Source organism: Hippichthys cyanospilos, chromosome 13 (assembly GCF_059441005.1).
Source record: "Hippichthys cyanospilos isolate Australia breed blue-spotted pipefish chromosome 13, RoL_Hcya_1.0, whole genome shotgun sequence".
Taxonomy (NCBI): domain Eukaryota; kingdom Metazoa; phylum Chordata; class Actinopteri; order Syngnathiformes; family Syngnathidae; genus Hippichthys; species Hippichthys cyanospilos.
In genome coordinates this window covers 4,900,649-4,925,778 of record NC_142381.1, presented here as the reverse complement: position 1 = coordinate 4,925,778, position 25,130 = coordinate 4,900,649, and the positions used below count along the sequence as shown (strand labels likewise).

Genomic DNA, 25,130 nt, shown 5'->3' with positions numbered 1-25,130 from the left:
GCATTTTAGGGTCTTACTTTTGGTTTCAGAATTATTCAGCTTCAGTTCCAAACTAATGAGTTCAAATTAATCTGCAATTCAGATGAGTTGTTCAATGTAATGATTCAAATTGAACAATACTCAGTCAATTCCTCTAAGTATCTTTTTTTTATTCACGTTTAGAGATTCAAATACATAATTTATGACTCAGATTCAATTTCTTGCGGCACATTTTTCAGTCAATATGTTTTATAAGGCTTATGAAGAAAACATATCAAGAGCCAGATTCCATCTTTGAATTTTTAGAGTGTTTGAAATGAGTCTCGAATCCACCGTCTTGCTGTTCCTGTGGCGAGACTAAGCTATTCCTTTGTACTATGTCACATCATTATCACTAAGCATCATTCATTTCATACTCTGGCTATCACGTGGCTAGCCTTTTCATTCTTGCTGTGAGGAAACAGTGTTAACCATCATCTAACATGTAGCTCATTATATGTATTAAATACTTGTCAAGCTTATTTGCCGTTGATCCATTAAAGTTGTAACTCAATGTCTGTAAAACTGATTAGACAATACCCCCCCTCTCCCGAGTTAATGTGGCTTCCAATACAATCTATGCTAATAATATCAGATACAAAAGAAAATGACAACGCATGATAGATTGTTAATAACTTTATTGAGCTTTAGTGTAAGCATGTAAGTCCGATGGATGAAATGTTATAAATAGATGTATCACCTCGTCATCATTGGATCATTTAGACTGATCTCGTTTGTAGTCATGTTGCATACAAGTCCTATAGACTGTCTGAATTTTTAGAACTAATCTCACAATGTATTTGTTTTTCAAAATGTAAGAGCTAAAAGTAGGAAAAAAAACGTTCCCGTTTTAAGTAAGTGCACTCAGTATTCATCACACACACATACTCACCACGTTCTAATTTTACTATATGCTGTACCAGGCTGTGAGCTATAACTGCAGTGTAAAATGTATTATATATAACATATGTTATAATAACTGTCGCCGTTCTATCATCATTTAATTTTTCACCATCTACACTTTCACTGTTTGCCCAGTAATCTCCTGTGGCTCACTCTCTGCAAATAGCTGTAATCAACACTGATGCCTTACTAAAACTCTGCTCCATGGCATTCGTCTGATTAGATTGTTTTGCCATACCACAAGGGGCGTTAATACGGATGTTCTTTTGACAAGGACTTTTGGAAAAAAATAAATGAATAAATGTTTTGATTTAGAGTGATTGGCTAATATTGCTTAAATGAAGCTATTCCTCATCACGTCCTTTTGTCTCAGTGCCATCTCTGCCGCTTTCTTTTTTCTCTCCTTTGCTTTGGCTGCATTTCCCCACCTCAATCTGAGCTTTTTTTTTTTTTTTTTAAACAAGGTCAATTCAGCTCATCCTGATCGGTTTCTCTTTGATAATAGAATCCAGTTCTACATACTGTAGTTGCCAAATTTCTATCTTCCTCTCAAGTTGAGATATATCTCAGGCTTTAAACATCAGTATCAGGTCTGCCAGGTCTACCGTAGGAGACGTGGTGAATCTTCTGATGTTTTGTGATAAACTACGGGCGGTATGATGAGGCTGTCACTGCCTTTTACCTTGCTTAATCAATTATAGAAATAATCCAGCCCATGAGGGCTCATCTGGGGTTATTGTACTAACAACCGTGTCAGCGTGTCAAATATTTGTAAATTTACAGACAAATAATGGTCCAAGACTGCCATTACGTAGTGCATGAGTTTATCATGAAATACACACAAAGACATGAGAAGGAATGTGCTGCATTGAAAGCGTGAAAGGAAGAGTAATATGGACAGCGAGAGACTGAGACACTGAGACATAGTCCGGGCTTCCTTTGTCATGTCCTTGTGCAGGATTTATGAGTTCTAAGCTCAAGGACAGTTTGAAGAAGAAGTACTATATAGAGAAATCCGAGCAAAGTGAAAGGAAATGTATGAATAGATGAATTAGGGGATGGCTATAGAGTAAAGAGAATGTGCAGACGTGTGAATGTGAGCAGGCTCAGGGCGCCCACTAGGTTAAGAAGTTTCCCCGTACATAATGGCAAGTGACAGCGGGAGAAATGGCAATGTTGATGAGAAAGAAAGCGGGAGAGAAAAAGTAGAGCCTTGACATTAATGAATGGTCAGAGGCCATTGATTTGATACACTTGTGAAAAAGAGAAAAAAACAAAAGACAAAAGTAGGTTTCGAAGATGTGCATGGAAGCAGATTGGGTTATCGTGGTTTGGCGGTTCAAGCGATTGAAGTGTAGGGTGCAGGTGTGAGACTGCGTGGGCGGTTTAATTCATCTGTGTCAGAAGGAAGATGAAGGGGCCAGCAGCGAGAGCTCTGCAGTTCACCTCCTGGCCTCTGGAGGAAACACGCTGACCCTGGCCTTGCATGACCACATCGCCTCTCCACCTGTACAATTTACAGCCCACCGGGTCAATCCATAGTTGCCAGGTTGACGGCACATGTGACTGTATAGTGGTGGCCATACGCTGTTTTCATCGGCGGGAGCGTGCACAGGTTGAATGGAGGAAAAATGGATTTGAACTGGAAAGGGCACTTTAATAAAGTGTGATAATGTACAAGATCTCGTTCAATTTAAACCTGTCCAAATCCTTGGAAATTCAGCAAAGCAGTAACATAATCTTAATTAGCGACAGACAGATTTCATAACACAGAAGTCAAAACAACAAGGGGGGTTAAGGGGTTCAATATATGATTTTAGAAAGGATATTCATTATTAGTAAAAGAGAAAATATCAGCATAGAAAAAATATTAATAATGTTTTTTTTTTAAGCGTCATTTAAGCATATTTTCATTGAATATCTTTACAAAGTTGCATAATGTAATTTGTTTGGTTGGGTGGTTTTCAGACAATATAGCTCTTGATTGTAAAATCCTAATAAAATATTCAGGAAGCTCCCAGGTTCATCTGAATAAAAGGAAACGTTAAATGAAAAGCCCATCTTCCAGCAATGAAATTGGAATTCTTTGCTATTTTTATGTTCTGATTTGTTTTGTATGCATATGCGTACGGTACAAGAAACCAATACCTGTTCATTCAAATGCAAAAATGTACGGATATTTCCAGGAGGGGAAATGTTTTCGACACAAAATTAGAGGCCGCGATCAACTATGTAATAAATACTGCGGTCAAGCCAGCCGCCCCTAATTGCTTTTATCCTGGGCATTATGGTAATGATCCGCCGATGAGCGGCGCACGTCACCTTCATGCGCGGTTTGTTTCTTTACGTTCGCAGACTGATTTGAAATTAACAGTTTTGTAATTTATCTCAAGAATGAAATTAACCTTCATTTGGCCTATGGCTAATCATAATAAATAAATTCACGTTGTGCATTTTCCGCAATGTGACTTTGAAATAATGTCTTTTTCTTTTTAAAGGGATGGTAACTTCTTTAAACAATTCGTAGATTGATCAACATAATAATCGACAGATGAATCACTCAGGATGATGCTTTTAATGAACAATTGTTTTTATCTGAGGAAACGCTGCAAAGTTTTGCCCTTGGTGATGCAAAAGTAAGCCAACAACCTTTTAGACTCAAGTCCCATACCACTTATAATTCATTTAATGGATATTTAGAAGAGTGAAATCTAAACATGGTTAATGTCTCTCTTCAGGTGGTAAATGGACTTTCACTTGTATAAGATTAAGCGCAGCATCAAAGCACTCCTTTTAAAGATTTTACATGACATCAGGTGGGACGCAGCCTCACAAAAAATCTGAGTCATGGTTCTCGGATCTCAGCACTGCCATTGATCGAGTGAAGCATTACACGTTATTAAATAGACTGAAGAACTTGGTCAGCCTCTCTCCTACTGTTTTTCACTGGTTCAGGTCTTATTTTACAGAGTATCTTGCTTTGTAAACTGCTGTATTTTGCTTCTCCTCAAGAAAACATAAAATCAGTTGTGGGGTGCCCCAAGGTTTAATTTTAGGTCCACTTTGTTTTCATCTTTAGATGCTTCTCCTTGAAGCGGCATCAGCTTCCACTGCTATGCTGATGATATACATCTGTACAGATCCATATCTCCTGATGAGACAACCTATTGATACCCTTTTTAACTGTATTTTAGATTTTAAGTCATGGATGGCTTGATACCTCCTACAGCCCGACCAGACGAAAACTGAAGTTTTACTTACAGGCCCTAAAGGCAAGAGAGAGAAACTTTGATCAAGCTCAATCTGAGAAAGGAAATGGGTTTCATTCTTCTGTCTGAGCTCACTTTTTGTCCCTCATATCAAGAGTTATGACAAGTTTTTTTTACCATGTTATTATGGCCCACAATCGTTGTTGTTGTCTTTTATAAGTAAACGTTAAATAAATCAATGTATGTAGTTATTATTTTATCTTTGATTTTTATGTCCTAATTTTTTTCTCTTATTGTTTTAGTTTTTAGCTCATGTGATTCTGCATGAGGGTTCTCCACCCTGGTAGGATTGATTGATTGATTGATTATTAAAGTTACCAGAAATAAAGCTTACCACGGCAGCGAATAAGCTTACCTTTGTGCTGTGAGGCAATAATACTAATCATCATAATAATTCGACACCCGGGGTCTTAGAATTATAATCTTTTTGATGAATGGATGTTAGTAGCAACAACTCATCCTAATACATTTTTTGCAGTGATGGACGATGGACGATTAAAAAAAAAAAGTAGATAAATACTGTATGTGGTTTTCCATCATTGTATTAATCTAAGATGCAAGAAATGGGTGAAAGTTACGTGTTTTAAATAATGTTGACACCAATTGAGTACTTTTTGGTATCATCTCCACTTCCGTTGTTAGATTGGGGCGAAAATTTTGATGATCAATATTTTTTAATACCTTAAAAAATATTGATTATTTGCTTTGACTAGTCTTTTAAAATAATACCCACAGTTCTCTTTGTTTGTTATCTTAATCCAGGAGCAGAACTTTCACATTTTGTGTAGTGCTGGATTGTTTCATTTGTTTTTCTTTTAGTTTTTTATTCTTTTTTTCAGTGTTTCGAATGCTTGATTCTGTGATTGATTCATTGAATCTCTGTGAGGTCCTTTGAGGCATGTGTGTGATAAATGAATATGGATAAATACTTACCCTCACTTAATGATAAACCATCAACCAAATGTAATTTTAAGTGGCTTAGCTGAGGGCAGGGTGCATTTGAGATGGCGCCAAGGAACTCTGAAATATGGCTGATTGTTGCAGATGTAGAGTGAAAGCAATCACTGTGAAGGCGCGGAATGAGAGGTGAGGGTTGAGTCGTGGAATATTGCTGAGGACCTGAGTCAAAGGGCCCATTTTGTGCATGAAGATGAGATGAGAGGGGGCGGGGGACTTGCAGGGAGGTCGCTCCTCATCCATTACAGATGATTCATACTCTGCCCTGACCTTTAATACCTCGACTTGCCTCGCCCGTGCTTCCTCCTGCACCATGTGACTGCAAGGAGAGTTCAAGTGTACACTGGTCACGGAGAAAAACACATGCACGTACACACACACATTAGATTTATACAGTAGGTGTTGTGAGCAAAACGTATGTGCGTACTTCGTGGGTGAACATTTATAATATAAATTTGCAAGCATCAAATGTCAAAAGTTCATGGAAGCACCCTGCTCGCATCAAATGTGACAAATAAGCTCTTCCTGCAGTTGTATTGTTCTAATCCCTTTAGTGGTCTCTGGGATGGAAATATAATTACATTTCTGCAGTGCAGCGCATTTGATAAGACAGTCTCTAGCTGAGCTGAATGTCTAACTGAATTGAATGCTGCTCCTGTCCCATCCTCACTTCACCTTACCCATCTTGTCTCACTTATTCCTGCCTGGTGCTCCTTCTCACCTTTTCTCCTCTTTTTCTTTCTTACCCTCGTACTCTCATTTCTCTTCTTTAAAGATAATTTTGCCCGTCGTTTTCACCCACCAGGTATTGCAGTGGATAAAAAGGGTGTTGTCTACTTTGTTGATGGCACTACCATTCAGAAGATTAATGAAAGGGGCTTGCTGTCCACTGTGATTGGCTCCAATGGATTGATGTCAACGCAACCACTAAGCTGTGATGCTCGTATGGACATCAGCCAGGTAAGCACCAAAGATATATATATATATATATATATATATATATATATATATATATATATATATATATATATATATATATATGTGTGTGTATGTTTGTGTGACTGTGTGTGCGTGTGATCGTATCTGGTGAAGACCAAAGGCAACTAATTTGATCAGCCAGCCTTCAGATCACACTGCTGACTTATGTCAGACCTATTAGAGCTGTGGATGAATTATAGATGAAGTGTGATCTCTACACAAACACACGCACACACACAGAGTTGGAAGTGCCTGAGCGTGTGCATGACTCTGGGTATGACTGTTGAGGCCAGGTGACTCTCCAGAGGCGTAATTGCATGTCTTTAAAACGGCCGGTTCAATCCCCCAGTTAGATATCATCCTCTGCAGCACATCTGACCGTCATCATCCTCCATCTGTGTTTGCTCTTGTAAACTGCGCTGACCTCAAACTGGCAGCAATATTGATCAAAACTTCTGTAGCTGTTTGACTTGACAAACACGACCACGCTAATTTATGCCAAATAAACAGCAGATTGTTGGCACGAGTTTTGCGCAAAGTCAGACTGACTTTTGAATTACTTTATGTTTTTTCAAGCGTAGTATAAAATTCCAGTGGTAATGGATTTTTGCTGTGATACAACATAACATTAAATTCGTTTCTTGCAAAGGTATGCATTTTCTCTCACAGCATTCATACAGATAGGAAGTTAAGGTGTAACAATACATCTACAGTAGGCTATATAATCAATGAATTGATATCTGCTAGACTAGTGAACATCAATACTGGCCACACATTGATAATAAATAAAATCCTATTTATTTTATATAACCGTTGAAGCTATACGACTCACGACCGACGACAACTGCGCCGGAGCTTCTCACCCTCATTTCATCCACTTAAAAAAAAATCACATTTTCAGTCACGTGCATGTTGTAACATGCATAGGCAAACACATAATAACATAACATAACATGCACGTGACAACGACCACATAGATCATAGATCAAACTAGTTTGGTAAAATTCACACTAAATTGAATTTAATGTAACCAAAATGAGTTTAAAAACTATATTGGTATCTTTTTTTTTCATTAATCCATTTTTAGAGAGATTACAGAATCAATTACTGACAGACATACTAGAATAAGCCATCATTTGTTATTAGGAGACAAACTTGATTTCTCTTTCCAAAGAACTCTTTGGTTCTTCGGGAATAGAGTTAGACTTTGCTGTTTTGTGAACTTAAAAGCCTTTCTCTTTGAGAGTGGTCCATTTTAAGTTTGCCACAGCGTTACATTTTATGTGAAAAGACATGTGCATGTCTAGCTTGCTAAGTGATTAAAACATCTGAACAAAGTTCAACAGAGTCTGACAGTGACATTAGAACGCTAGAGTGTTTGGAATAGGTTTTGAGCTCTGGTTAACAGAAATATTTCCGGCCAAACTCTTTGTATGCAGTCTGCAGCAGCATTTGCCTGCCATGACTGAAAAGTTCACTATCATGTGCAGAGATCCGGTGCGTGTCGTCTTTTGTCTCGAGACAGGATGAGCTCCGCTTGATTAATTTCTCTACCCATTAAAATGGGATTTCAGACTGAAACCTCCTCTTTCCCATTTGACAGAGCCTATAATTGGACATGTCAGTGGCAATTTAACATGATCCATTTATTTACCAATCCCACTCCACAGTCATCAATCACCTCTCTCACCTCTCCGACAAATCTCCTCAGACAAAGACTCCCGTTTGTGTTTTATGGTGTGTTTTCCTGTGCGGGGCAACGGCAATGTGGGTGGCTTTGTCTCTCCGTGACCCCTTCAGTGGTAGCAAGCAGGGTGCACTATTTCAGAGTATGGCAATCATGGTTATTGGCTGACATTTGGATCACGACTGAAACGAGCAGTTGTGGCTGTTGAATAAACACAGTCAATGCTTCCTGCCTGACGTTGACCTTTGCATGTGCTGAAAGGGCCATACGGTGAAATGCTATGGTATTATGCAGATATTATCTCTGTCTCCTGTAATTGACACCTGAGGGTCACTGCCACTGTCAGTGCCGTTGTATTTATGTATAAATATACAAACAGATTATATGTCCTGTGCTTGTGCAGGTGCGTTTGGAGTGGCCAACAGACTTGGCTGTTAACCCTCTGGACAACTCACTCTACATCCTGGACAACAACATTGTGTTGCAGGTAAATACACATGCAGTCACACACACACACACCGATTAATCGCCAATGATTGCATATTACACCTCGTTCCTCTGCATGCGTTGGATTTTCTGAGATACGCTGGTTCTGTTTGCTGCGGAGAAAAATGAACTATTTCTCGCACACTGCCGTGTTGTCATTTATGTGTATTCGGTGAGTGACATGAAAGTAACATAAAATGAAGAAGAGATGTGATAGTTATTCCAGAAGGTATTCTTTTGTTTGTCACTCACTTTGTTGTAAAAACATGTCAGGCAAAAAAAAAACAAAAAACATTGTCAGCCAAGACAATCTTGAAAGAAATATTATAAAACAAATGAATATTGCGAGGGCCTTAGAGTTCCAAATGTTGTCTAACTCATTATTTAAATGTGTACCTTATCAATCTTGAGTTGGTAAATGTGTTTGTAACAACACAGAAACGATCAACATCCTCATAATGTGAAATTAAATAATACAATTTTATGACATAATCAAGCAACTTAATCGGAAATGATGGTACTGCAGCTGAGTTGTTGGGAGTCATCGTGGAATCAGTTTCATCTATCAATAACTGCACCCCTACATAGGGTGCTTCGGTAGAATCTTTTTTCTTATGGTCATCCTGCAATAAATCAAAACTTTGTTCATGTAACGCATTTCATATTTAATAAAAAGTAACACAATGTACTTCACTGAACAGTAATAAAAAACAATAATGTCTTTGCAACGGTCCGCACTGACCCAATATTCTCTGAGCCCTTCACCGCTTCCTCTGTGTTAAACCACTTATAGTTAAAAAAAGACAGTGAAAAGACGCAGCATGGCTGAAAATAGGAGTCCCATTATACAGTAGAAATGTGTTAGCACCAGGAACAGCTTGCACCTCATAGCTGCAGAGACTGAGCCACCTAAGACATGATCACACACGTAAAGTTATTTTCAATTGTTCACGCGTACGGTACAAATGAAATGGTAACTTCAGCACCAAGTTCAGGCTCTGTATGCGTGAAAACGGAATCGTACTGTCCATAAGCATTAGAATATGACTTAAAATTTCTTGATAGCAGATAACAGACGTAATTCATTTTCCCCTTTCTCTTGTCTTAACACATGAATGCGTGTGTTGTCAGGTGTCAGAGACACTTCAGGTACGCATTGTTGCCGGCCGGCCAATCCACTGCCAGGTGCCGGGTATTGACCACCATTTAATGAGCCGCGCTGCAGTTCGGGCCACTTTGGAAGCTGCCAAAGCCATCGCTGTGTCACACTTGGGGACCCTGTACATCGCTGAGACCGATGAGAGACGCATCAATCGCATTCAGCAGGTCAAATCACCAACTTAACAGTCAATTCTTTTAAATAGTGATTTGAAGATCCTCTTATAGAATAAAAACGAATGTCTTTTTCAGTCGAGTTGCTACAACGTTAATACGAACAATTCATAAAGCTCAAGAATAATCCAGCATTTCCTTTCATAGCTTTCTGCTGTCATTTAGTTTTCCTTCATCCTATCCTAACACTTCCTAAAAGTTAAGCACCCGCACCAACAAAGATACGGCCCGCTGGGCTCAATCAATAGTTCCCGGTACACTGAGTCAAGCACTGAGAAGGCTTCAAGTCTTTTTGTGGTGAAAAACATCTGCCAGTATAGATCACACAATAAATAGAGTTGATTTTGTTGGCTTTCACACTTGTTAATTCTTTACCTTTTTATGAGACAACAAATGCCCGGCGCCTTAGATTTCTCATGCAGACTTTGTTTTGCAACTCTTTCTACAATCCTAGAAAATGTATCCACTTATCCTCACTGAATTTATACATATACTGGAGCCAGTTTGATCTGCCATGGCGTGAGTGGTGAAGCATACCCAGGATCAGTCATCAACCAACTGCAGAGCACATGCAGAGGCTGTCAGGCGGCATCCTTGCACCTTTAATTTGATAAAGTAAAAAAAAAAAAAAAAAACATCTTTCACTGTAGATTTTGAGACTGGGTATTAGTATTATCCTTTTATCTGTATGTTTTTTTTTTTTGCTAGGGGAAAAACAAATCTAAATACACACCAAATAACGCATATGCAGTGGACCCCCGGTTTACGACGTCCCCGCCTTACATTTTTTTCACCTCACAACGTGGATCGCGACGTTTTTTTGTCCCCTCTTTACGGCATTTTTTGCACCTCACGACACCTCCAACATGGCGGTCAGTGTGCGTGCACGACTCTGCGAGTCACTCCGCGCTCATATCTCTATACACACGTCACTACAGTGCTGGTCTGCTATTGGTCAGCGTCACAACTCCCTGTTTGTTTGTTTTGTTCCGAATATTGTAGGCTACAATATGCTTAATGAAATAATTTCATCTGTGAGTCTCCACTGCTCGACTTTTCTCGATTCCGTAGAAGGCCATATAAAATTAAGTAACGCCATCATGAGTTTTATGAAAACAAATGCATGCATTACGAGATAAACCACAGGAAATTGGACATCCTAAGTGAAAATGCGATACAAATTTAATAAGCTGATCTAATTTACCTAGACACGCATTGACCTATTCATCAGGGCTGTCTAGTTTGATCTAATATAAGAACAATGAAACACAGACATCAACAAGTCTGTCTTTATTTCCTACAAAGGATCTGAAAAAATATTGGTAGGAGCTACAGTTCCACAATCTTTCAAGGGAACAAGAAAATATAGCCATCCATTTTCTACAGCACATGTCTTCATTAGCGTTATCACAGTTAATTTTAGGCAAGAGGTGTCATACAGCCTGGACTGGTCACCACTGACTCACAGGGCACATTTTATCGTACAGTTTAGTGATGCCAGGAGGACTTGTATATAATGTTGAACCTCTAATTCTCCTCTGCTGGTTGATACGGTTCGTGCCGCTCCTCCAAACCACTTGATTTGTCTCCCACCCAGACACACGAGTCTGTACGATCACAGGATGTTTCTTCTCAGCACCCACAGAAGAGACAGCGAGCAAACTGTGACAAGCATCAATTGAGAGCTCTTGTTCTATGTAGAGGGCATAGTTTTGAAGCCTTGATCATAGTCAAGTCACAAGACATTTGAAATCAACTGTGTCTTATTGAACTCAATACCTGCTGAAACTCAATATTTCAAGATATAAACTGAGCATCGAGTGAACATAGCAGCAAATGCGCCAGTTTAATTTTGATCTGTGCATTCCGATTTTACTGTCAGATTAATACTGACCTGTTTGCACCTATTTCAAATGGCGTACAGTATATCCCGTACTGACATTTATCAGCAAAAAAATAACTCTTATTGCGCTCTGGGTAGATGTTTGCCCCTGTGTCTACCTTTTTTTTTTTTTACTGATTAGATTTTTATAAAATGAACATCTTATACGGTGTATTCATGTGGACATTTTAACTGCTTAGATGGGGATTGAGGAGCATAATGAATGTTTAATAAATGTGATATTTACATTACGTTGAGCCTGTTTGAAATACAAAACGTTATCTAACATGATTATAGACATTGCCATGTGTTTTGGTCTGTTTTGTTGCCTTGTGTGACATGGATTTTTGAACACTACACAGGTGTCAACCAACGGGGAGATCTCAGTTATCTCTGGTGCCCCTACAGACTGTGACTGCAAGATAGACCCCAACTGTGACTGCTTCTCTGGTAGATTATCTGGCACTTTGGACACACACTCACACACACACACACACACACACACACACATGAAAAGCCAGAGCCTCATCCTTATGTTCTGTGAATTCTGCAAAATTCTGCAAATGAAATGAGCTCTTGGCTCTTAAAAGCTTGTAAAGCTTGTCATCAAGTGGTCTTAAAAGAGTGATTATATCCTTCTGCTCATTTTTTGACTGAATGTATTTGAACACAATCTCCCCTTTTTCCATCTCATATCTCATACTCATATCTTATATTTTGTCCGTCTTTGGTCAGCTTCTCTAAATTAATTAATTCAAGTGGGACTTGAGCTTTGACCTTAATGTGTGAACATGATTGAAACGGGAGATTTAAGGCTGTTCAAATTGAACCGGTCTTGGGTATACAAGTCTAGATATGTTTGTGCAGTGCGTGTATTTGTATTCACGTGGCTGTCTCTCCTTTGCAAAGACCTTCACCTGAATATCAGTCGAAGCCCGCATGAGAAAAGCCTTTCGAATCCAATCATTTTATGGCTCGTGAACGAAAATCTCTTCCGTTATAACAGATGAAGGTTTTAAAACTGGTTGGCACATCATTGCAGGGCACCAGAAATCTAATAAAAGGTTGAGAAAAGGCCCAAACAAATAAGCAGATGTTTTTTTTGTCAGTTAGGCCATGCTTTCCATTGTAAGTGTCAGAGGATGTGATTTTATCATTTAATTCAGCTCATAAAAAGATGTTGCCTTTTTCCCCCTCCCTCTTCAAAGCAAAGGGAAGTCTCTCCCATGCCACAAGCCAATGGGCTGTAACAGTTCCTTTTTGCTCGAGCTTTGCTTTGCATATTTTCAATCATGTCTTGCTGTTAACTGATGATTACACTCTTCAGAGGCTTTCCGTTTCCATGTCCTCACCACGAACACTCGCACGGTCTCTTTCTTTGAACGTTAGCATGCAATTGCAAAATACTCACAAGAAAGCTGTATATGTACTTTATGCTGTTAAAAGGTAAATCGCTATCCCAGTGGCTGCACTGACCCGCCAGAGGCTCTGTGCTTCATGCTGGCTACATCTAAAAGGCTTCACCAAGCGCCTACTGTGCTGCCAAAACATGTGAATGTATTGAGTTAGTATCATGCTGATCTTATCTAGACCATTGATTAAGCAACTGGAGTCCAAATCCTGCTTTGTGCACACCATGAAATGTTATTTGCGAACTCGGATGCTTGTTTACAACAACAAAAATAATAATAATTGTATTGGTGAGGGTGATTAACTCATTCAATCCTATGTATTGATGCATTACATTTTTTGTCAAATATTTAGGTTAAAGGGGATCTGAAAGTGAAGGCTAAAAAGTGAATAAGTGAACTTCTGCACATCCATTGATAGCTGTATAAGTAAAAGATCTTTGCTGGCAGTGAATGACGTAACAACGTCAGCATCGTGTTAGCATCGTGGTGCTAACACATAATTTTATGTCATTTTTTTAGGTGACGCCGGCTACGCTCGCGACGCTCGTCTCAAAGCTCCCTCCTCTCTGGCCGTGGGACCCAATGGCACACTGTATATCGCTGATCTAGGGAATATTCGGATCCGTGCTGTCAGCCCCAACCAGCCTCAGCCTGGCCCAGCTGGAATGGTGGAGATCAGTTCCCCACTTGACCAGGAGCTCTATCTCTTCAGCCAGGTACAGGCTCTCTAATTGTTTGGAATTTAGCATTCATGCAATTTTTAAAAACTTTATTTTCATGATTGCATAACTTACTACATGGTGCCCTTTATTTATTTGTGTACAACATAATACGATTTTTTTTTTTTGCACTCAAATCCCAGGGGTGATACAATATACAAATATGTTTTTCTGATGTTTTTAATGTACAGTAATTAGGGTGGCCTCAACTCAGGCAGTAGAGCAGGTCATTCAGTAACTGCATTCTGCTCTGTCCGAGACATTTGTCGTGTCCTTAGACAAGAAACAAGTGGTTGAGTCAGAGGGGCCGTAGGCGCAATGTGACAGCCGTGCCTCCTTCAGCCTGACCCAGAGCATCTGTGGCTGTACAATGTCGTTTACTAGCACTGGTGTATTAATGTGTGAGTGCATGAATAATGTATCCATTGTAAAGTGTATTTGTGTGTGTAGAAGATTAGATTAGATAATTGGATGGATGGATGGATGGATGGATGGATGGATGGATGGATGGATGGATGGATGGATGGATGGATGGATGGATGGATGGATGGATGGATGGATGGATGGATGGATGGATGGATAGATAGATAGATAGATAGATAGATAGATAGATAGATAGATAGATAGATAGATAGATAGATAGATAGATAGATAGATAGATAGATAGATTTTTGTATAACAACCTCTCCATCATCCGTGCTGAACTATTTGGGTTCAGCGGTCCATCTGAGGAAGGGACTTTTTCCATACTGTGTGATTGTCACTGCATAAATACATTATTCTACTGTATGTGTTGATTTCCTGTTTGCCCCGCCGTTTACTGGTGTCAAATCTGTGTTAGAGAGCTCCACTCTGTTGCCAGGCAACGCTGACCGACAGCTGATATCCAGACCAAAGCAATACCACGAACATCAAGCGCAAACGTTTTATTTATATCATTTTATTCACAGTTTTAAGGACTAGCCTCCTGAGTGTTGTATTTATGAGATGAATTAAATGTTTGAAATAAACAAGTTGTTGAAGTATAATCAATGACTGTACTCTTAACATTGACCGAGAGGTACAATAAAGATAAAGCTGGCTGTAATTTGGTTACAGTAACATGTTTAACACTTGGATGCTGTAATAAAATGGATTTTAATTATTCAATGCATTTATTTTTATTGAGATGCTGTGATGTTATCTGTACACACAGATTCCCAGAAATGGCTCTCTGTGAAATAAAGTATAGCAGTCTCAGTCAGGCCATCTATAGGAGTAACATTTTATTTAACAAAATTAAAAAATATATATTCAACCCAGATAGGATGGCACACTGCCAAGATTGTATATACTGTACATTGGTTGTTATGGTTGTTATAAAAACGAGTCAGGGAGCGCCCTTAGCATATTCTCCAGCATGTGGTCCCATCAGGGGCCATTAGAAGACAACAAGACAGTTGGAGTTGGACTTGGTCAGAGATTAGACTTAAAACTTGAGTTTTCATGAATGTCACTTTATCACTAGTTTTCATGAATGTTACCAATTACTTATACCTATTATTTCGTATGTTGAAAAAGCGTTGCACGCTCGACAATGCATGTGACCCAAATGCATGCCTCTTTTTTCCGCAACAGAATGGCTCCCACCTGTACACCAAGCACCTGATCACCGGCCACTACCTGTACAACTTCTCCTACGGTAGAGATGGCCTGTTGTCTACGGTGACAGGTCGTGATGCTCAGGGGCTTCAGGTGAAGAGAGACGCTCACGGTGTTCCACTCTGGCTGGCACTACCTGGCGGACAGGTGTACCGGTTGTCTCTTAGCAACAGCGGAACACTGAGGAAGGTTTCAGCACAAGGTCACGACGTCACCCACATCATTTACCACGGTAACACCGGACTCCTAGCAACCAAGAGCGATGAGAACAGTTGGACCACAGTGTATGAGTAAGTTCAAGACTCGCTAAAACATCCAGAATAGAAAAAGACTAATCACACCCTGACTGCTGTCTGATTTCAATAATCAACTGGAGACCAACTACTGTGCGGGGCCGAACAGAGACTGAACTAAAAATGATCTTATTGAGATGAACAAATAAGCAATTACAGCATCTTTCTTGCAATATTTATTAGTGGGACTTTACAGAGCTGGCAAACTAATTTTCGCCATTTGTTGACGGTTTCACCTCCAAATCTGAGGAGTGATTTCGCTTTAAACATAAGACATGCCTTTGGCGTTTTTGATTAAGATTTGTTGAAGCGAACAAGTGCAGGGCACTCACTAATTACAGCAACTACAGTACATGCCTTTTATGTTGAATTTGAAAGAAAAACTAAACACAATTTCCTACGCAAAAATGTAACTGCCAGATGGAGCAGTCGGCTCCTCCCGACTGACCATATGCATTCGCTGATGTAAAAGTGTTTAATTTTTTTTGATAAATAAATAAGAAAAAGTAGAATAGAATACTTTTTTTCTCATTATTTAGATTGTATACAACAAAATTGGAACTAATTAGAAAGGCACACAAATCAATGCAAACAAAAACATGTTTCAGAGTAAATGTATACATTTCTGAAATGCAGCTGAGTAAAAATGAAAGTTGTCAGAAACATAAATAACAAAGGCATATGAAAATTATTCTTGAGTACAGTAATTTGCATCTGAACCTGTGACAGCTCACCTGTAAGATTTCTCTTTTCAATGCTTTGTGCATATTGTCAGTTGTAACGATAAAGTAGGCACACACATCAGTCTGAATTATTTACCATCTCACAGCTGGATAATTGCCTGTATAAATCAAAGCTGACATGAATGTGTGGAAGTGGGGCGTTATTGTGCGCGCATATGTGTGAGTTTCATTTGTCCGACTGGCACAGTCATATCTGTGTGTGCACGGTTCTCCATCATCGGCTTTGTGTTTTTGTTTTTTTTTCTCTTGCAGGTACAACAATGAAGGCCGTGTGACCAACATCACCCTCCCGACGGGTGATGTGCGCGGTTTCCAAGGCAACCTGGATCGCTGGTCGAGGGTTGAGGTGGAAGCATCCAACCGGGAAAACTTTATTACCAGCACCAACCTGTCTGCCAGTGACACTATCTACACATTCAAACGAGGTATAACGCCATTGCATCATGTGCCCAAAGGCTGCGAGAAGAATGTTCTTTCCTAATAGCTCAGAAAATTGCAGAAATGTAAGAAAACCAAATAGCTGACATGAATCCAAAAATGGGGGTAAAGATGTAATGTTCCCATTTACTCTGTATGGCCGACACATGAAAGATTAGAAAATCACCATCATGAATCTGCGCAAATCTTCTTCTCCACCAAATGCTGCAAAGGCCTTTATGAGTCATCGGGGGCTCGACCAAACATTCATAGCGCTGTAAGAAAAGGAGCCTGTGAAGTTATAAATGTTTAAAAATTTATGACGGATAAATGGCAAGAAAGCGACCTTATTTATTTATGTTTTTTCGGGTTAGGTTATACGCGGTGCCACAAAACTCAACAAGGATTTCTTCTCCAGGAATTGACATATTTGAAAAAAGCTCTGGCAACCTTACACACTGTTTGTGTCAAATTTGACCCATTTTGACATCAATAAATATAATCTGAATTACGTTCTTTTATCATGAAATCGGATGAGCGAACGGCACCAAAAAATGAAGACCCAAAAAAAATGAAATGTATTCTCCTACAGGCACCCCAACATTTGTATGTATATATATATATATATATATATATATATATATATATATATATATATATATATATATATATATATATATATATATATATATATTTTTTTTTTTTTTTTTTTTTGGATCAGATAGATCGTGCCATAGTTTAAGAAAGCTCGAAACTGTCTTTACTCGTGTTTTTTTTCATTTGCAAAAGTTCCTGCAGAAACATTCACCTGTTGGACTTCATGAGGGAATCCTGCAACAGCAAAAGAGTAAAATGAGTTGACAAAGATTATATTTACTGTAAATTTGGAACTGAAGGCAGAGAAAGGTCAGAGGGTCCCTCCACACAGGTGCAAGATCTGCTGCTAAAACAAATGCATGCGATTTATCAAATAAGACTATCGTGCACATTCATTTTTCTCTAAAACACTGTTAGTTTTCCATTATTATTATTATTATAAGACAGGCCATTGATACATTGGGAAAATACGTATATACGTGCATGGCAAGTGGACACTATGTAAGAGTTAAAGAAAAACGTTTGTTTTCATAATGTCAGAAAAAAAGAAAAAAACAAGGGTACTTTTGAAAATGGGATCAAATGAGAGTGGGAGATCACACAGGCACTTTCTTCTCATGTCATCTCTTTAATTGCTTCCCAGCACTCTTCATAGTGACAGAAATGGTATCCTCGGTCGCTTTTATACATGCATGAAGGCATTTGCACAATGAGGAAAAGCTCAAGTGCTCCCCCACCCACTCCACTCAGTTTTCCACGTCGCCACATGATGAGCAACAGTGTGTATTGCCTCTGAGGCAACACATACAAGGCTTTATAGGAGAGGAGGGGATTGAAATTGCAACCCAGTTTACTTGCGCCAATATAGGTTTATTTTTATATCGTTATTATATCATTGTCCTTTGAAAATGGAGCTAATGTGAGAACAATCTACTATACCTCAACTCTATGAAGTGTACATTGATAAAATCTCTCTGTGAGAACGGCAACTATGGGAAAAATAAAAACGAATATGTCAAAGCCGTACTTTTTTTCAACTTGTACTTTCTTCTCTTGCGCAATGTCTTTATCACTATAGCAATATTTGTGGCTTGTGTTTATTGCAAAACGAACTGATGGCTTATTTTGTTTCACTTGTTTCTGTGCATTTCCATTGCGTGCATGTGTGGTTTGGGTGCTACTTCCTGTCTGTTTGTATGTGTGTGCACACAAATGCACGTGTACGTCTGTGTGTGTCATGACCACGAATCGAAACCCAGACCATGCACAGAGTTCTTACAAAGTCAACGCCGACGGCTCGTTCTTTGTGTCACTGGCCAGCGGGATGGAGCTGTCCCTCAGCACGGAACCCTTCCTCCCGGGAGGTGTTGGGGGCGGAGTCAGCCCAACTGCCAGCCGTTGTAACATCAGCCTGCCCGGTGACCACGCCCCCAGCCTAATTGAATGGCGACAAAGGAAGGAGCAGAGCAAGACTAACTATACCACTTATGAACGCAGACTCAGGGTAAAAAGCTAAAAATCAAAAATTGTGTGTTGGGTTTGGCTTCATACTTGCAATTAGGCATTTATGTTTAGCTTTTTATCTTTATTAACCACCAAAAACGTCTTCAAATAAAATGCAATTTATATATGGTCTTTCAGGATTAATTGAACAAATGTTTGCATGTCATCAATATTTACAAAATGGTTTGCAACACAGCCCGGCTGATTCTAAGGCGGTGATCCCATCTCATGTAAATGAGCGTCTGCTCGTCCCACCCCTTCCCCACTGGGCCAATGCGCTGTATGCCCTTGGCTGCCGTGACAACTTGAGCTGGAGCTACAGTGTGGCTTCTTGATAAGGCCCAAGACTAAAAAAGCTAGTGACAAAGGCTACGTTTTGACAGCAATTTGAAATAACCCAATTCAGATTTGTTTTTCCTATGTTACCTTCGATGTACATGGATCCCATCCTTGCAAATGCAACCCAGGCCACTTGGTTATGTGGTTCTGAAACTGATCCATACCCGATATTTTTTTTTTTGTTTTTTTTAATTAGTCTGGACGATCAGGTCACTTTCATTCGACCCTCACGTCCCTCAGACGAGATGGAGACAACTCAATGGAGGGAGAGTGATGTATTAGAATTGATTGAAATGTTTTGATTGAAATTGTACAGACAAACTGAGCAAGACGTTCTATAGAGAGAGGATTATAAATTAATGAGATTTTTAGGTATTATGAGCAAATAAAACGTTTGTTCCGCCACTGCTCGCAATGCATACTCCAAATGAGTCAGAAAACGGTTCTATTAAAAATAGTTGTTTCAAATTCAAATGAAACCTGAGGCGTAATGATTGATTATGATACTTCTTATGCACACGGTTTGCAGTAAATGTCACTTTACTGATTCATCTAAAGTCATGAAAGTTCTGCTACTGGTTCAAATATCCGAGTGTCTTGTGACCTTTAATTTTTGATTATACAGCAGTTAAGTTCAAATGTAGCCTTTTTTTTTTTTTATTTTTTTTTTTTAGCATATTCCCTTCGGGTGTCTTGCTTCAAGCTTGTCCTGTTTTGTACCTTCTCTTCTCAGGCACATAACAGGAACTTGCTGTCCATAGACTTTGATCAGAGCACAAGCGTGGGAAAGATCTATGATGACCACAGAAAGTTCACCCTCCATATTCAGTATGATATTCTTGGCAGGCCTGTGGTTTGGTCTCCAAGTAGCAAATACACTGAAGTAAATGTCAGCTACTCTGGAGGTGGACTCCTGTCAGCCATCCACCGTGGAGAATGGTTTGAACGTCTGAAGTACGAGAACGACAGGGTGGTGTCCAGAGCCTGGGTCAATGGGAAGATATGGAGCTACACATACGTAGACAGAGTAAGACCCGAGTGCATGTTTTCATCAGCGCCACAGAATTTTCATAGCTATTTCTAATCCTTAAAAACAAACTTGATTGATGAGTTTCAAATGTGCTTCCAAGGCTCGTAAACGGTCAAGACAATGGACAAGACAAAGTTATCACAGTAAAAAGGCATAAAACGTTTTTGGGTTATACTGTATTACATAACGCCACCGTGTGAAGGCAATGAACTTCAACTTTTATGGATTTATAAGAAAGAGTGTTGACTGAAAGCCGTTTGGCGGCTGTACTGCATATAATAGACTTGGAAAAAGTGTGTGATGCATGAGACTATCTAATTGGCAATGAGGGCACAGTCAATGTTCCTTTACAAGTGTGACAAATGAAGGTTTAATTTCCGTCCTTAAAATCAATTTTAATGAAAGCGCATTCATTCTGAAATAAAATCAGTGTCAGGTTTTTACTTTAAAATTAGACTTTAATTAATATGAATTACAGAACCCTTTTAAATGAAAAAGATCCATTTTTAATATTATTATGCCATTATTTTACCAAGGACTCAAATAGGAGAGCTTTTTTTACATTTAATTAATGAGTAACCCATAAGTACCTAAATTATACTTACCTTATCAAATGCCAGGTTTTTATTTGAAAAAAAAATCAACTAAAGTAAATATTTTAACACTTTTTTGTTCCATACATAATACAAAAAAAAAAAAAATCATCAGGGAGTTCTAAACTTTGAACTGTGAAACTTATGAATCGGTCCTTTGATCCAGGCTTATTTTTGACCAAGCTGTTTTCATAAAACCAAAAGATAACCAAGATGCACACCAGCCCAGTTGTAGAGTGATTCTCACTGTCTTCTTGTGTTCTTGCAGTCGGTCGTGCTACTTCTGCACAGCCAGCGGCGATACGTCTTTGAATATGATCAGACGGACCGACTGACGGCTGTTACGATGCCCAGCATGGCCAAACACAACCTGCACTCGCTGCTGTCCATTGGTTACTACAGGAATATGTACACTCCTCCTGATAGCCCGGCGTCCTTCCTGCAGGACTACACCCTGGATGGGAGGTTGCTCAGGACTCAGTACTTGGGTACGGGACGCAGTGTCATCTACAGGTACTTCACACACGACACTGGTGACACCACGGTGTGTTAGGTGTCATTTCCCATGAACAAAATGTGTCAAATAGTTTTGATGCTCCAGAGGTTTTGTACACAAAGCAGTCAACACGCTCTCACATCATCTACTATTTCCGTCGACATCTAAGTCAGATGTCCTTTCAAATTATAGTGATTGGACTGATGGAGACTGATTAAAGGGCTGCTTTATCATCGTCGGCGTCATCAGCGGCAGCAGAAACAGCAGTGGCGGCAGCAGCTACCACTACGGATTTAATTTTAATGATAACTGGAGGACTGATTGAAGTAGTGTTCTGACATTTAACTTTTTCCTAATGCAGCATTTGCGTGATGGAGACATTTTAATAATATGATCACATTTTTAACCCATCAAATGCTTCCGCAGTCCAGGTTTGCTCTTTTTTTGAGTATGAAAAAAAATACATGAATAAATAAAGATGCTTTTTAATGATCCCAAAATTTCAAGAGGTATTTGGAAGGCCAAGCATTTGCATAAGGAAAGGCACATTTTGGATAAAATGAAGCCCCCCTCAGGTGCAAAGCATTGTGAGCCTACTAGATAAATATTTTACCAGGAAGTTCAAAGATTTGTCCACGTATATTGGAAATTTGAAACTCAGGTGGAGCCCATTAAATATCACATTGATTTATGAATTTATTAATAGGTATTTCTTACATATGTCTTTGTATGTATGTCCCAATAACAATATGTTTTAAAGTAATTTACAGATGTGTAATGTAATGCAATGAATTGTAGGCTATAATGTAACATAATCGACATTTTGCTGAACATGCCAAGTTTTAAACGCATTTCACGTTTCTAAGATACTATCGTCTTGTTTTTTTGAAGGTATACACCAGCAGCGCGTCTGTCTGAGGTGACATTTGATTCCACCCTGGTGACATTCACTTATGATGAGGCCTCTGGTACCGTCAAAACCATCCATCTCACCCACAATGGCTTCATAAGTTCTATACGATACCGGCAGACAGGTACTTAAGGCAACACTCAGTCCCACTTGAAAACATTTACAGTGTGCAGTTGTCTGACTCATCTGTGAGTGTGACTCAAAACATCTGCGATGTGAAGTGATTGTGGGATAAAACGTTTCGGAGGGGGGAAACAACAATTGCAAAAGTGTGAAAAAGATCAAGCATGTCTGCAAAAGTTTAACGGCAGACCACCCCCTGTTAAACTGTTGAACCCACATATCTGCAAATGAAACTACCTAATGCATAGAGTGCAAATGTTACGCAACCCTATCTCAAAATTTAGTTGAGTCTCGAGTTTAACTTTAAATGCTCTGAGAGGGGTTTTGCACTTGTTTGTTATCAGTCAATAAACATATTTAATCAGCAAGGCACATTCACATTCAGAGCCAAATGAAGGAGAATCTCTAATCGTCATTTGAAAGCATTTTGAAAGCAGCGTTTAAATAAGTATCTTAAATAATGATTTAGTCACACTCTGACGTGGAAAACGTGTGATTAACAGTCACTACGTAAACCGGGCATCACCAATGTTCAGGGCGGTGCATATGAGTGTGTCTGTGGGTGTTTTTTTTATCTTTTTGTCCTCACTGTGAAAAGACTTTCACCTTCCTTTAACTGATCTCATTTCAGCAGAACAAACGGATGTTTGGAGAGAGGGGAGATAGCGATAATTGTCAACTTGAGAGGGGGCAGCGAATAGTTGGAAGTGAAAAAGGGTGATATATGTAAGAGAAGAAAATGAGCGAAAACGAGTGGAAATATGACAGCTTTAAAAGTGAGAGGAGCAAACTACGAGTTCCCTTGGGTTGTTGAAAAGCCTGCTACTCACGCTGGGTGAATCTGCCATTTCCCCATTTGTGGAAGTACAGATTCAACATTCCACAGAAAATAAAAATAGGGAATATAATGATGATCCAGCTCTCTGCGCTCTGCTAAGCCAGGCGCTTAGTCATTTTAAGTGCAATCAGAGTCATCTCAAATGGTGCCATAATGCGGTTTCATTAACAGGCGCCGTCCCCCCCCCCCCCCCCCCCCCCCCCAACTGGGGGGGAGTAGTAGTCACTTGCAAGAGATCAAACGAACAATGTAGAAGTTGATGTTCTGACATTAAGGAGCACATTGGCCCATCATGGCTATTGTCTTTAGACTTCATTATCTGTCCGCATTAAAGGTCAACGCTGGAAATGCCAAAGGTGTGCGGGTAGTTACAAAAGAATGGATAGCGCTGAGTGTGTCGCCATTTATGATGTTGAACTCTCTCCATCAATTGAATTGATTAGGTAAATTCCACTGGGTGCGTGATGGCTAAGCAGAGGACTTGTGTTTGTGTGCATGCGGGTTCGTGTGTTGTGTTAACGCCTGTGATTTTCTATCATTAGGTCCACTGACCAGTCGGCAGATCTTCCGCTTCAGTGAAGAGGGACTTGTCAACGCCAGGTTCGACTACAGTTATAATAACTTTCGAGTGACCAGCATGCAGGCCGTCATCAACGAGACTCCCCTGCCGATCGATCTGTACCGCTATGTAGATGTATCGGGGCGGGTGGAGCAGTTTGGCAAGTTCAGCGTCATCTTTTATGACCTTAACCAGGTAATTTACATTGGAGCCATGCGTACACAATATTTATTTGTATTAATGCTTTGTCCCCTGGTATTTTTTGTTGCCTTTGACACTTCACTAAGTATTATCATTACAGGTTCAATGAATATTCGATTAATGGGCAATTAAGCAGAATAATATTAATTTATATGTTAAGAGACCTAAAATAGTCCAAATAATTTCAACGTCTCAACAGTAAATATTCTCTCATTTAGTTCTAATTTAGTCCTCAATTTAGTCCTCTGAATACATTTTATCCATCCGTACATCTGTTGTTGCCTAGGTGATCACTACACATCTGATGAAGCACACCAAGGTGTTTAACTCATACGGCCAAGTAGTGGAGGTTCAATATGAGATCCTCAAATCTATCGCCTACTGGATGACCATCCAGTATGACTCTGCTGGACGCACAACCACCTGTGACATTAGAGTGGGCGTGGACAGCAATGTGACACGATACACCTACGAGTATGACGCGGACAGTCAACTGCAAAGCGCCGCTGTCAATGAGCGGCCGCAGTGGCGTTACAGCTATGACCTCAACGGGAACATCAATCTGCTTAGCCACGGCACCAGTGCGAGGTAAGGCTGCATCAGTGGTGCTTTGTAGACACTGCTTCACATGATGAGCAAACTTGATCCAACTAAATACTTTTTTATCTAAGGTTCCTCGGGTTATTTGCGCTTTTTGAATGAATATAAAATCCTTAAAATGATAAGAACGAGTGGCACCGTTGCTGGCCCACCTCTATTTACAGAGCACTAATATATTACAATTGTAAGCCATTTTTTCTAAACAGTTAATTTAACATTGAAGAAGTGCTATTACTTCATGTGTATGGCAGATATCTAAATTGTTTGACTCCAGTAATCAGCCATTGCTTTGGTCCGAACCCCATCATGAGCTTTTCAGCTATCTCATGAAATCTGACATTCAGATTCACAGCAGGTCAGTTTTACACCTAACAATTACAACCTGGATAAACTGGCAAGGTTTTTATGGCTCAGATTTACAACCCGAAATATGTGTGCATCTAACCTTTCCTCAGGCACCAAACATGATATTAGTGAGGTAGTTTTGCAGGAAATTAAGATTGTCACATTCCTCCTCGTGTTATTGCTACCCTCCGGATGATTTGTTATGCTATAAAAAGCAATTGTGACTTCTAAAACATTAAAGCGAAACAGGCTCCATGTC

At 39.5% G+C, this 25,130-nt stretch overlaps 1 protein-coding gene across 1 annotated transcript in view; it reads left to right on the top strand.

Annotated features, from left to right (window-relative positions):
• The window catches only part of tenm1 (teneurin transmembrane protein 1), a 148,118-nt gene that overhangs the window by 117,807 nt on the left and 5,181 nt on the right, over nucleotides 1-25,130 (top strand). The window contains exons 23-35 of the mRNA XM_088431226.1: nucleotides 5,953-6,107; nucleotides 8,216-8,299; nucleotides 9,430-9,624; nucleotides 11,875-11,962; nucleotides 13,444-13,640; nucleotides 15,261-15,574; nucleotides 16,573-16,745; nucleotides 18,594-18,838; nucleotides 19,910-20,203; nucleotides 21,068-21,312; nucleotides 22,187-22,329; nucleotides 23,709-23,920; nucleotides 24,213-24,514. Of these exons, the coding sequence (XP_088287352.1) occupies nucleotides 5,953-6,107; nucleotides 8,216-8,299; nucleotides 9,430-9,624; nucleotides 11,875-11,962; nucleotides 13,444-13,640; nucleotides 15,261-15,574; nucleotides 16,573-16,745; nucleotides 18,594-18,838; nucleotides 19,910-20,203; nucleotides 21,068-21,312; nucleotides 22,187-22,329; nucleotides 23,709-23,920; nucleotides 24,213-24,514 (2,647 nt within the window). The remainder of the gene's footprint in view (nucleotides 1-5,952; nucleotides 6,108-8,215; nucleotides 8,300-9,429; nucleotides 9,625-11,874; nucleotides 11,963-13,443; nucleotides 13,641-15,260; nucleotides 15,575-16,572; nucleotides 16,746-18,593; nucleotides 18,839-19,909; nucleotides 20,204-21,067; nucleotides 21,313-22,186; nucleotides 22,330-23,708; nucleotides 23,921-24,212; nucleotides 24,515-25,130) is intronic.